Genomic DNA, 12747 nt, shown 5'->3' with positions numbered 1-12747 from the left:
TTGGGAGGCAGGCTGACGGGGTTTGAATCTAGCTCACTACTGGCTAGGTAAATGGCTCTGCGCACATGACTTTACTTCTTCAAGCTTCAGTTTCCTCATCTGCAAAATGGGGAAATAATCATGCCTGTCTCACAGGATAGAGAAGAGAACTGCATGAGATACTACAGGGAAGAGAGGACTTGGAACCTGCCTTGACCCACAGAGGGACTGGTTCTGATTGGGGCGCACAGAGAGAGCAGCTCTTCCCAGCCCTCACTTTCCAGAGGCCCGGCAAGGGATGACAGCTGCCCAAGATCAAGTGCAGATCCAGGACAAGAGACACGGTCCCAAGAGCTTAGGTGGTCCCAAGAGGAGATCTCTTTGCACAGGCAAGTGCAGAAGGAGGTGGTGCAAGTGGAGCCAGGCTTCCAGGGGCAGAGAGGGACCTGGCTGGGCAAGAGGTGGCACGGCTCGGAGGACATACCTGGAAGAGCTCCGAGTCGTCGGGGCTGTACTGGCTGGGCTCGGTGTCGGAGCTCTCGGGGCACCATTGCAGCTCCCCAAAGCAGGTGGCCGAGTCGAAGTCACTGACATCCAGCTGGGAGAGGTCAAGCTCCGGAAAGTCAGCACACAGTTGCTCTTCCCCGGACTCCACACCCTGAGGAGACAGGAAGGAAGGAGGCTGGTCAGAGCAAAGCTTGGCTAAACCCAAGCGGGGACATCTTACTCATGATGCTGCCAGCCCAGACCTTCAGCTGCCCTTGGCCAAAGCCATTTTGCCAAATGACCAAAAAATGTCAAGTTCTGCCCCACTCTCTTGCAGTTGTGGAATGTACCAGGAGCTAAGCCAGGCCCTAGCAATACAATACTGCCCGCTGTTCTCTCCTCCTCTCCTCTGCACTCCTATATATCCCTTAAGGCCTGCCCACGTAGCACCTCTTTTTTCTTAGCAGCAATGTTTTGTTGAAAACTTTATGAGAACCTATAAATAGAGACGTACTCCTTTACATACTTGCCCCCAGCTGAAAGGGGATTTCTGGAAGGCAACAATCCCTCAATATTAATAATGAAACAACAAAAACAGCAATAATAATAATGCCTGATGTTATCGAGTTATTACTATGTTGTGGACAAACACTTGCTCATGTTCCCAAGGACTCTACAGGAGTATCTGTAAAGTCTAAAATGTGGAAGACATTAGACAACAGGTAAATAAAACCAATATCACCCGCATCATGGAATATTACGGTGCTGTTGAAGAGAACGAGGCGGGTGTATATGCTCTTTAAGACATGTTAGACAGCCCGGCCGGACGTGGCTCAGTGGTTGAGCATCGACCTAGGATCCAGGAGATGGGGGTTCGATTCCTAGTCAGGGCACATGCCCGGGTTGTGGGCTAGGCAGCCGATCAATGACTCTCTCATCATCGATGTTTCTCTCTCTCTCTCTCTCTCCCTCTCCTTTCCTCTCTCTGAAATCAATAAAGATATATTAAAAAAAAAAAAAAGACATGTTAGACAAAAAACTAAACTGCAGACTATCAGTAGGTAGAATATTATCCCATACATGTAGAGAGCAAAACCAGGCTACACGTTTCTCTGCGTAATTAACACATATGCAACACACAGGAAAAGGTCTAGAAGGTCCACCTGCCAGTGGCGGGTGTGGACTCTGGAGGACTCTGATAACATCACTGACTGAACCAGTGCTTCTCAAACTGTGGTCCCAGGATTGGCGGTGTCAGCAGCAGCTGGACCACGTTAGAAATAATGCAGGCTCTCGGGCTGAACCCCAGACGCCCTGAATCAGAGGCAATCACTTTCTCATCCCAATCTCCCAAATTTAACAGTTACCAATAGAAGGGCTGCCCTGCTGATTTAGAAATAGTCTGAGTTGGGAGGCTGACACTGAAATGGCATAGCATAGGCCCTGGGTGGATCCCTGCTCAGTAGCTGTGAAACCTTGGACGAGTCCCTTCACCTCTGTGGAGCGCAGCTACCTCATCTGTAAAATGGGAAACCCCCACCTGCCTCATAAGGTTAAGATGAAACGATGGTATAGCCCGGTTTGGCAAGTGCTCAAGAAATTGTAGTTCACAGTCATGGTAACAAATTTTTTAAAAATAATAAAAACAACAGCAGTTTTTGGCAGGCAGAGGGGGCGGAACTGCATTAGAGAATGAAAAGAGGGCTTGTGTGACACTTAGAAGAAATAGGTTTAGCCAGGCCTTTCCTTAATTGTTTCCACTTACTAGGCCTCATAAATTATGAATAAATGTATATTATTAGCTCAACTTGACACAGGAAAAAGGCTTTTATCCGAATTTAGGTCAAATGTCTTAATTGGCATTTTGCAAGAATCCTACATGCGTGGGCTACACCGGGGCAAGCTTCTCTCGAGTGGTCCGCCCTCTGCTCTCAGGCGAGGAACCACGGCGCTCAGGCAGTCTCTGTCTCCAGGGACACCCCTAACCACCCTGCCCTCCACCTACCCAGTCTTTCTCCAACCCACGAATTCAGCAACCACGAATACTAAGCACCGCATCACTCTGGGCCCTGCCAACACCCTGACCACAAGTCACCACCACTCAACTGCTATGGCTGTAGGGACACTCAGGTGGATTCACAGCCACCCCTGGGGACTCCCTTCTCCTTCTTGCCCGGGGGACTGCTGTCTTGCCTGCTCTAGATGGAAGGCTGGTTTGTTGCTAGTTTTGGACTATTATGAAAAGTCTGCAATATTTGTGCATAAGTCTTTGTGTGAACATGTCTTCATTTCTCTTGGGTAGATATCTAGGCATGAACTTCCTGGGTCCTATGGTATGTGTGTGACTTTATAAAAGCTACAACTTGTTTCCCAAAGAGGTTGTACCACTGTACATCTATCAACTGTATGAGAGTGCCAATTGCTCTACACCCTCACCAGCACTTGGTATTGTCACTCATTTTTAATTTTAGCCATGCTAGTGGGTGCATTCCAGCACTTATAAAATGCTATGAGCCAGGTACAGTGACACAGAAGACTCAGTTCATTCTTTCAGGGGGTTGACATCTTCGTAGGGGAAGAAAATACATAAATATTTCATTATAGATCATGTCAGTACTGCGAAGGAAACAAACCAGGTGCGCTGATGGAGGATAAGGGGGGTGCTATCTTAGTTGGAGGAAGGGGGGTTGGGAAGGCTTCCTGGAGAAGCTGTCATTTGAGTTGACACTTGAAGGAGGAGCCATGTGGTAGAAGACGTGGGAAGAACGTTCCAGGCAGAGGGCCCAGCAAAGGCAAAGGCCCAAGTGTGGACCAAGCCCAGAGCATGAGGCACTGACCAGAGGTCAGTGAGGCTGCAGCTCAGTAAGCTGGGGGGGGCGGGAGGGGGGTGCAGATGCCTTCAGAGAGGCAGGTGGAGGCGGATCAGGTAGGGATTGTAAGGGATTTGGGGTTTACTACAAGTATGATAGGGGCGGGGCCAGCCTAGAAGCAGCCAGATGGGTTAGGCCAGTGGAGCATCCAAGAGGTACAGGAGGTGGGACAGGGAGGGCCCAAAGCAAAGACACAAGGGTGCTGGGCAGCTGGGCCTCCCTGGCCAGCAAAGCCCCTAACAATAACCCTGTGGGGGGCTCTTTCTGTATGTTCCTGATCCCCTTCATCCCAGTAACTCAGAGCAGCCACTTCTGTAGGACTTGTTCCCTGAGGCTCAGAAACAACTTTATCATCAGAATCCCAGAATCCCAGATAGGCCAGGAACCAGCAGCCCTGAGAGGTTGTCCAGGAGAGTTAATGCAGACAATCTGGGAGTCAGAGGCCCCTTCAAGAACCAGATAAAAGCTATGGAGAGCTTTTATGCTATCCATAAAATATGTGTGTGTGATGCATATGTGCGCAAGGAACTGATACTTAACTTCTAAGCCTTCAGAGATGCAGCTTAAGGACTCCCGACTTGGTTGATCTCCTTCCCTCACTCTGCAGTTTCCAGATATGGAAACTGAGGCCCAAGAAAGATAATGAATTCTCTCAGGGTCATCCAGTGAGGGTCCTTCCCATCAAAACCATGCCACCTCCTTTAGAAACACCCATAAAACGGCCATGACTGCTGCACTTATTGACTACCCATAACAGCTCGACACACTCGAAGTGTATCCAGGACATAAAAATAAAGAAGCCTCAGCTCCTTGGCCTTGTCAGTTAGGGCTGAGGCCACCCTCGGTAAAACCTTTAAGCTCTGCATGAGTAGTGATCTCTCTGGCCTTCTCCATATTTGGAGAGGCTTTTGAAAGGGTGCTAGGGATGACCCAGTTCTCTCTAAAAGGTCTGACTTGAGGCCTTGTTCTGCACTGGCCGCCTGCCGTGGGCCCCAGCAGTGGAACTGGGAGGTCACAGCACAGGACCAGGCCACTGCTATTATTGAGCACTTACTATATGCCAAGGACCACGCTGAGTGTAGTGCATGTATCCTCCCATCAGATTCTTCAAATACCCCTGCAGGGCAGGTGTCACGGTCCCCACGTGCTAATCAGGAAACTCAAAGACTGAGTCACTTGTATTAGTTTGCTGGGGCTGCTGTAACAAAGCACCACAGACTGGGGCTTAAATAATAGAAATGTATGGCCCCATGGTTCTGGAGGCTGGACGTCTGAGATCAAGACGTTGGCAGGGTTGGCTCCTTCTGAGGCCTCTCTCATTGCCTTGTGGATGGCTGTCTTCCCCCTCTATCTCTTCACATGTCTTCCCTCTCTGTCTGCCTGTCTCTCTGTCCAAATTTCCCCTTTTAATAAGGATTCCAATCATACAGGATTAGGTTCCACCCTAGTGACCTCATTTTAACTTGATTAACTCTGTAGAGAAACTATCTCCAAATAAGGTCACATTCTGAGGTCCTAGGGATTATGACTCCAACATATCTTTTTCTGGAGGGCACAGTTCAACCCATAGCACCCAGGATCCCAGAAAGGTGAAGTTCAGATTCAAGTCCAACTCTCTTCACTCCCTACAAAGCCTGTCATCACCCAATATCCTGCTTCTGAATGTGAGAAGGACCATTCAAGACCATTTATTCCCATTTAGAGATGGGGAGACAGAGCTCCAGGCGAGGGCTGAGAAAGACCCAATCACACGGTAAGTTCATGGCCAAGGAGGACAGTTCTGGGGCTAGACGCACTGCACTGTGCACCAGCCTCATCTGGATGGCCCCTCAGGGAACCCCCCATAGGTCTGTTCACACCCCTGCCATGGGACCCTTCTGATTGCTGGGCCTTCCACACCCATTTCTCCAGCAACACCACACTCTACTCTGAAAGGGCTGTGGCTGACCCAAGCCAGGGAGATAAATGCCCCTGGCAGTGACTTAATGGTGCTTCATCCAGATTCACATAAGTGGCTTCACTGGAAGCCTGTGTATCTTGTTGGAAATCGATTACCTGCTTAGGAAAGAATGCATCTTCAAGAGAAATTGGTGGCTCCACTTTGCCGACTGCAATCAGCAAATCGCCTCGCTTAGTGCCTGGCCCAGAGTGCATTTTCTGAGTTAACTGAGTGGAAGGAAGCAGGAGGGGGAGGGGGTGGCTACAGCGACAGAGCTTGGCTTCTGGATCTGTCCCTACTCACTATGCATCCTTCTATGAGTCACCTCCTCACTAGGGTTCTCACTGCCCCTTCTGGAAAAGAGAACATCAAACAGACAGACCATATGGGCCCCTTTTGCTCAAGCATTTGATACAATTCTGTATGTATCTAGTTTCTGAGATCCACATGGGCCTGGGGAAAATACTTAGGTAAAACTCAGTATTTAATGAGCAAATCATTTGCAGAGGGGGAGACAAGGGTGCAGAGAGAAGGGCAGTGCTGAAATGGAAAAAGGCCTAGACAGAAGGACAAAGAGCTGGGCCCTGGCTTTGCTACTAACACTAATGCTTTGTGGGCAGGACATACTTTTTGCTGCCTCAGTTTCTATTGACAAAACGAGGAGGAAAAAAGTATCCTACCTCACAGGGTTTTTATAAAGATAAAGTAACATAAGTTGGGAGCCAAGCATACAGCATGCACAGTTGACATTCAAGTGGCATTCACAGCCATGATCTCACTGGGACCCTCCCCCAAGATGCAGGAAGTAGTCAATGATCACAGCATCGCCATTTGACTGACGGGAAAAGGGGGGCTCTCAGAGGGTCACTGCTTCTCAAATTTGTCTTCTGACCCTTCCCCTCAGTTCTAAACCTACTGGCTCTCTCATCCCATGTTCCTTCAACCTTGGCCGGCCCCTGATCCCAGTGTCATCAGCGCTCACGGTTTCTGTTGATGGAGCGATCACAGCTCTACTTGTTGCTGAGCCCCGAGCCTGCCCAACATGGAGCCTTAGCAGCCACTATTAATCCATTAGACCTGGCCTGGTCTAGACCTGTGACCCTGTGCCTCTACTTGCCTTCTAGGAAGGAAGTGACGTAAGTATTCATGAAGTACTCACATAGCCATTTCATTAGACAATCTTCTCTCCTCCCACCTCTGTGATTTGACTAGCCCCCCACCCTAGCCCTTCCTAATGGTGGCAGCCCATTGATTTTTCCTTGGGGAAGCCCCCTTCTGCTCCACCCAGGAGGTCCAAGTAAGCATAATCTGGCTAATTTATGTGCTTCGTCTAGTGACCACAACAACTGGTTTGACTGGGTCAGAGTGAAACCCAGAAATTTGCTGGAGCATCTGGACAAGGGGGCTGGAGAGGCTGGCGGTCATCTTTGTCACTACCTGGGAAAAGCCTGTCTAAGAATGAAGCCAGCACAGGGAATGCAGAACCACGAAGCAGAGAGAGGTAGAGTCCGCAGATAAAAAAATTATTAATAATATAAACACTTGGATCCAGCTGTGCCTGAAGCTGGGCTATTCCCTGTACTCTGCAGTACTGTGAGTAAATTTCCTTTCCAGATTACATGCCAGTTGGAGTTTCTGTCACCTATCAGTAAAAAAGTTATGGCTAATTCATATCTCTTACATTAAAAAAACAAAAAAATTGAATCTTTCCACTGTCTTTCAAATTAGTTCAAAACTCCTAAAGAGGCTTCTAGGAGAAAAGTAGGAAGTCATTGGTCTTAGTCCCCACAGGAATACTTACAGCATCCTCTGAAATAAGGCTCAGGATCCTGAAACAAAAGGTTAGTTCCAGAAAAAGTAAGTAGCAAATGGAGGGGCTCTGAGCCCAGCTTAAAAGAACAAAAGACCCTGAACTTAGAGATAAACCAAATCATTGACAGGATCTCCCACAAAAACCCTCCCAGCTCAACATTTCAGCCTGGCATTCAAGACCTTTTCCATGCGGAAGCATCTGGCGCCACACCTGCCAGGCACAACCTCGTGATGCGCAGCCCTGTACAGTGGGGCTCCAAGCCCCAGTCTTGCAGCTGCCTACTCAGGGCTTAGTGTCAGGCGACCCAACAGAAGGTGGCCAGCTCTGGCGAGAGTGGGTTCTCCAGCCCAGAGAGCAAAATGGGGTCCAGGGCTCAGAACTGGGCCGCAAGGCCAGGCCAGACCCAGCCAACCAGGGGGGATGACCAGTTACTAGTGACTGGGGAAGGCAGCTCTGTATGGTGGGCAAGGCAATAGGATGAAGGAAGTCTGGGTCCCTGTGCTGTGACATGCCAAACTGGCCCTGGGACATCCATCTAACTTAGGATGTGAGAGGGTCTCGACTTGGAGCTTATTGAACTTTTTGTCATTTGGGGGGCTTTTCTGTTACTTGCAGCCAATGCTAATCCTAACCAGGCCCCCTCAGGACTTTGGTACAAGGCGAGCTCCCCTGACCAGCCTCCACCTAATCAACCAGCCAGGTTAACCAACTCCACCATCTCGTCCAGTAAAAATGCCCAACGTGCCGCAGAGCTGCAGAAGATGCTCTAGGTCACCTGCACGTCTGCTCCCACCAGCTGCGTTGTTTGTTTATTGGGAATCAGTTGTGTCTCTTCCCAAATCTGTTGGTTACTATAATTACAAAATTTAATTAAATGGTTCATATACAGAAAATACGACTACAAAAGAAGTGATTTCAAGGGAAACTAAGATGAAGGCTTTGGAAGGATTCAATAAAGTTGCGATGTTTTTAAAAAGCGCTATAAAATTATGTGTTGGTGAGATAATAGTAAAAGGTTAGGAGAAAGTGGCAAGAATCTGGAAGGATTCTGCACTCAGGTTGCTTGCCAAGAGCCTAACTTCTTGATCCCACTGACTGAATCCCACTCTGGAACTCAGAGCCCTGGAACTATGGGTGTAGACTATGCAGAGAGACAATCTGGATTTTCAGTGCCAGCACCAGAAGCTGTCCTGTAGCAAAAGACTGGCAAAATGAATGGACATGTCTTATGGCTTCATTAAAAGATAATGTTAGGTATTACGCTTTCTGATTCTGTTTTCACTGACATTTTCCTCGGAATTCCCCTCTCCATACCTCTACCCCCAGCTATAGTTCCCACTCTCATCAGATAAGGTGACTATTATATATAGATTCCCACCTCCACAGCACAGGAAATAAATCCATACAATGAACTGCCAAAACCACAGAACCAAGGGTGGGGGCCCTGGAAGAGACTAATGCCTTATCACCCGAGATCCACACAGCCACTTCCTTCCTGGCAGGGCCAGGACACAAACTGGGATCTCCAGGGTCCCCGTCCAAAGCTCTTTCCAAAATGATAGGCCACTTCCTCCACAGCTGTGGCCTGTACACCAACATGTTTTGTGTTATATCTGTCCCCTTTTAAAAGGCAAGGGAAAACAAGAACATAGTCTCCTGGGGCGAGTGTTATCTTACTCAGGCATCTCCTTTCCCACTCCCTGTTGCCTGCAAGCAGCCCTTTATCCAATAGAGATCTGTAAAGTCTCTTGTAGCTGTGCCCAGGTGAGGTTACCTGGGATGGAACAGCTCTTGGGTGTCCTGGCAGGTGGCTGTGCAGAGCCCAGACTCCTCTCCCAGGGCACTAAGGTCTCAGAGGGTGCCATCAGCTATTTCCCCTCCCCACTGCAGTTCCTGGTATCTGTTGGGGACTGTCTTTTAGCAGGCACAGGCTGCCCCAGGCCTGGGAAGGTAGTGTATGTTTCATTTTTTTATTTTAAAACAACAAAAGCTTGAAATATACTCTGTGACACAAGTGAGTGAGGGAGCCAAGGTGTTTTAGGGGCAGCGTAACATGCACAATTGTTTGCCTGTGATTGCAGTCAATTTTATGCACTTAAATTCAAGAGCCCTTGAATTCAAAGGAGAGTGGCAGGAAAAGTGTTTGGTAAACTGCAAAGCCTGTGCAGGTATCCATTGTTGAGCTCTGTTGACTCAGCGTTGCCCTTGGCTCATCACTTGCTAGTTCCAGGGAGTCACTGAGCCTCTGCGCATCTCCAGAGATCAGCTCCCTCAAGAACTGTTGTAAAGCTTGAGTTTCCATCCCGGGGCCTCAGTGCTGGCAGCTCCCTGGGCCTGAGATGCCTCCTCGGTCTTTCATCTCTGTATGGCTAGCCCCTTCGTACCAACCCCATCCCTGATTAAGTGTCCTTCCCAGACGGCCTTCCTGACCACTGTATCCTAAAGTGGCCAGCCTGTCTCTCTCTTACCCATCACCATGCTGTAATTCCCTCAATTAGTGCTTCTAATTCTCTGATATTTCCCAGTATTTTAAAAAATGATGGTAACATATACCTAAAATGAAATTTACCATTTTAACCATCTTAAGTATGTGATTCAGTGGCATTAAATGTATTCATGTTGTGCCACCATGGCCACTGTCCCTCTCCAGAACTTTCCCCCATTTTTCATTTATCTAAAATGAAAAATATCGTTGCCTTCTCTGGTGAGTAGCTCTATGTGAGCAGGGGCCGTGAGTCTTGTTCCCTGCTGTTTCACCAGTGCCCACTGAGTGCATAGTAGGTGCTCAATAACCCAAATGAGATCAGTGTGGCAGCACCTTGTAAAGGGCAGTACACAAAAGCAAGAGAACGCAACATAGACATTTTTTTCTATAACAATCCCAAGACCAGGCCAAATTGCTTGGCAGCCTGTTACCAGACTGCGATTTGAGTCCTGTCCAGCTGTGGGGGAGCAATACTGCCGAGAGCTACGTTCCTGGTTCCAGGCCCCTTTGTGAGGTCAAGAATGAAGATATTCGATCACACAAACCACCTGACATCTACACTCACCATTTCAACACATCAGCTCTACAGAGAGCAACATTTTATCAGTTGCTGAAGGGCAGGCACAAAAATAGACCGCCAGGATCAAATGCCACCCTCAGCTGCTCTCTTGACACTCAGGGGTGGGCTGAAAAGGCCTTAGTATATGGGGACCTGAGGCCTGGGAACCCAGGAGGGGGCTTCTTTGTCACAGTAGGGCGCAGAGATTGGAAGGTGGAATCAGAGCCAGAATCAGGGTGAACTCAGTAATGAAGACAGATCACATTTAAGGCAACATTGTAAAAAAAAAAAATTTTTTTTTAATCAAAATTAATGTAAAAAAAAACCCACACTAAGCAAAATATCAATATTCTCAATAAAGACAGGGTCAGTGGTACTGATAGGTACCTTGTCTTTAGGCACTTATCTGTCCCTGCATGGCACTCTTATTGTTCCTGTCTTTTTTCTTTCTTTTTAATTTGGTATTCTGCTCAGCATAGATATTTTGGCATCCATTGTTATTATTTTAACATGCTGCATTAAAATATGATTTATCTTGATTACTGTTTTGGCATCTCTGTAAATTCTGTGCCTGAGCCAAGGTATCTCCTTGGCCTCACCCTAATCCCAGCCTGGGTGGAATGAGACAGTGAGAGTTATTATATGTGCATGTGACTAAAATAACATTAGATCGCATTCTAGATCATGTCATGCCTCAGTTTCCACATCTCTACAATGGGGCCCATAACCCTCTGGCTGCTGTGGAATTAACTGTCCCTGCCTGGTCCAATGAGGTATTCTTGGATGGAAGAGTGTTTGGGAAAACTCTAAAGTGCTGTCCCTATATAAGACACTGTTATTAAATTTTTATCAAAGGTAAAAATCAATGGTCTAACAGAGTGGCGAGTAGCATTCAGTTTTGCAAAATACTTGCCCTCTTTATAATGAAAGGAATGAAGTTTGCTAAATGAATAGGTTTTGCTTAAGAAGAGAGAGATAAGAGCAGATTCAGGGTCTCCCTGCAACCAGGACATCCCCTCCTATTCCATCCGTTCAGATCCCTTTCCTGAAACGAAGGAAGGCAGAGGGTACAGATGCCTGTGGGAAGCATGCCTGTCCCACACGGCTGAAAGGGGCACCCACTGACAATCTAACTGAGCTGTGGTGATCAACTGGCAGGCGCCTTCCTTCTGTGGGGTTTCCTCAAAATCTGAACATGCCCAGGGGCAGGGGGTGAGGGGGCCGGCACGTGCCAGCCATCCTCATATGTCAGATGGACCAAAAAGTACCTGGTTTTGGGATAATGAAAAAATTCTGGGAATAGAGAGTGGTAACTTCTGACAACACTGTGAATAACCTTAATGCTACTGAAATGTACCCTTAAAAATGGTCGAAATGGCAAATTTTATGTTGTGTATATTTTACCACGATAAAATAAAAATAAATCTAAAAAAGTACCAGAGACCTAAAAAAAAAAAAAAAGAAGAAGAAAATAAAGAAAAGTACCCAGCATACTCCATGTGGAGGTGTTCTCTGGGGTCCTACAGTGTCTGTGTTCTTGGGTTCTATTTATGTGTCTCTTGCCCTGGCTGGCAGGGGAGACTGAAGGAGCTGGGCCAGGGCTCGGCTGAGCAACTTTTTTTTTTAACCTGTTAACACTGTTATAAATAACCCAGAAAGAGGCAGAAAGGGGGTCCTGGCAGGAGAGTGAAGGTCAGGCAGCCCCTTCATGGCATTTGAGGAAATGTCATGCTCAACAGGCCAGCACGGTGCCAGCTTACATCTTCAGCGCAGTGCTGCCCAGGGTCGACTGTAGCCTTGCGATCGTGCCAGGAGCCCCTGGGGCAGCTCTGCCACCCAGGAAGGGCAGCCCCAAGGTGGCTGGCTCCCGGGGGATCTGAGCAGGGAGGAGACTGTTGCATGGGTGGAAAGGCATTGGATACCTAAGGATTCCCCCAGTCCAGAGGACAAGGGCTGAAATCAGCTCCACAAGAACCCGGGACCAGGGTTCTGCCACCAACACACCAGCCTCGGCTCGTCAGCCAACATAGGACCATCCTGCTGAGGGACAGATGACTCAGCAACTGCCCCTGCTGAGGCTGCTGCAAGCGTGGGAGCCAGGAGGGGCCTCACAGCCCATCTGGCCCTGTGGTTCCCACGCTGGGCTCCCAGGGGAACCCCCTGCAGGATCTCCACCCCCGCAGCCCACCAGGACGCTGGGCTTTGAAGTGGGAGGGATTATGAGAGAGCTGATTAACTAGGTTTTCCATTTTTATGAACTAAAAACCATATAGTGGCAACCCATCATACTCTTATTTAGCCTGAGTGAATTGAATGTTAGGAGCTTGGCAAAAAAACAAACACATAAAAAGCCAAATCTCTATTTCTTTCTTACGTATTAGAAATACAGTGGCATTGTATTTTGCACAGGAATTCTTTAGCCTCCCATGCCCACGTGCCCATACCTATTATTCATACACTATTTCATGGCAATTTAAGGGCTCTAGGAAGCTAATTTGAATCCTCAAACTAAAAAGCCATTCCCCCGGTAGGTGGTATCCACCACTCAGAGTTCCTGAGTGGCATATGGAAGCCCAGCAAAGCGGGTATTTAAAATTCACCCATTCTGCCCTGGCC

General features: G+C 48.1%; 1 protein-coding gene across 3 annotated transcripts in view; it reads right to left on the bottom strand.

Moving 5' to 3' along the window:
- PPARGC1B (PPARG coactivator 1 beta) overlaps positions 1–12747 on the bottom strand; it is a 97417-nt gene that overhangs the window by 25089 nt on the left and 59581 nt on the right. For 2 of the 3 annotated variants that reach the window (XM_087816913.1, XM_087816914.1), the window contains exon 3: positions 464–628. In XM_087816913.1, the coding sequence (XP_087673039.1) occupies positions 464–628 (165 nt within the window). Of the gene's footprint in view, positions 1–463; positions 638–12747 lie in introns of all 3 variants that reach the window. The other variant, XM_016210605.2, reaches the window with a different exon arrangement.

The sequence above is a fragment of the Miniopterus natalensis genome, chromosome 4 (assembly GCF_054644295.1).
Source record: "Miniopterus natalensis isolate mMinNat1 chromosome 4, mMinNat1.hap1, whole genome shotgun sequence".
In the NCBI taxonomy this organism is placed as follows: Eukaryota; Metazoa; Chordata; class Mammalia; order Chiroptera; family Miniopteridae; genus Miniopterus; species Miniopterus natalensis.
This window is presented reverse-complemented; position numbering and strand designations above follow the sequence as displayed.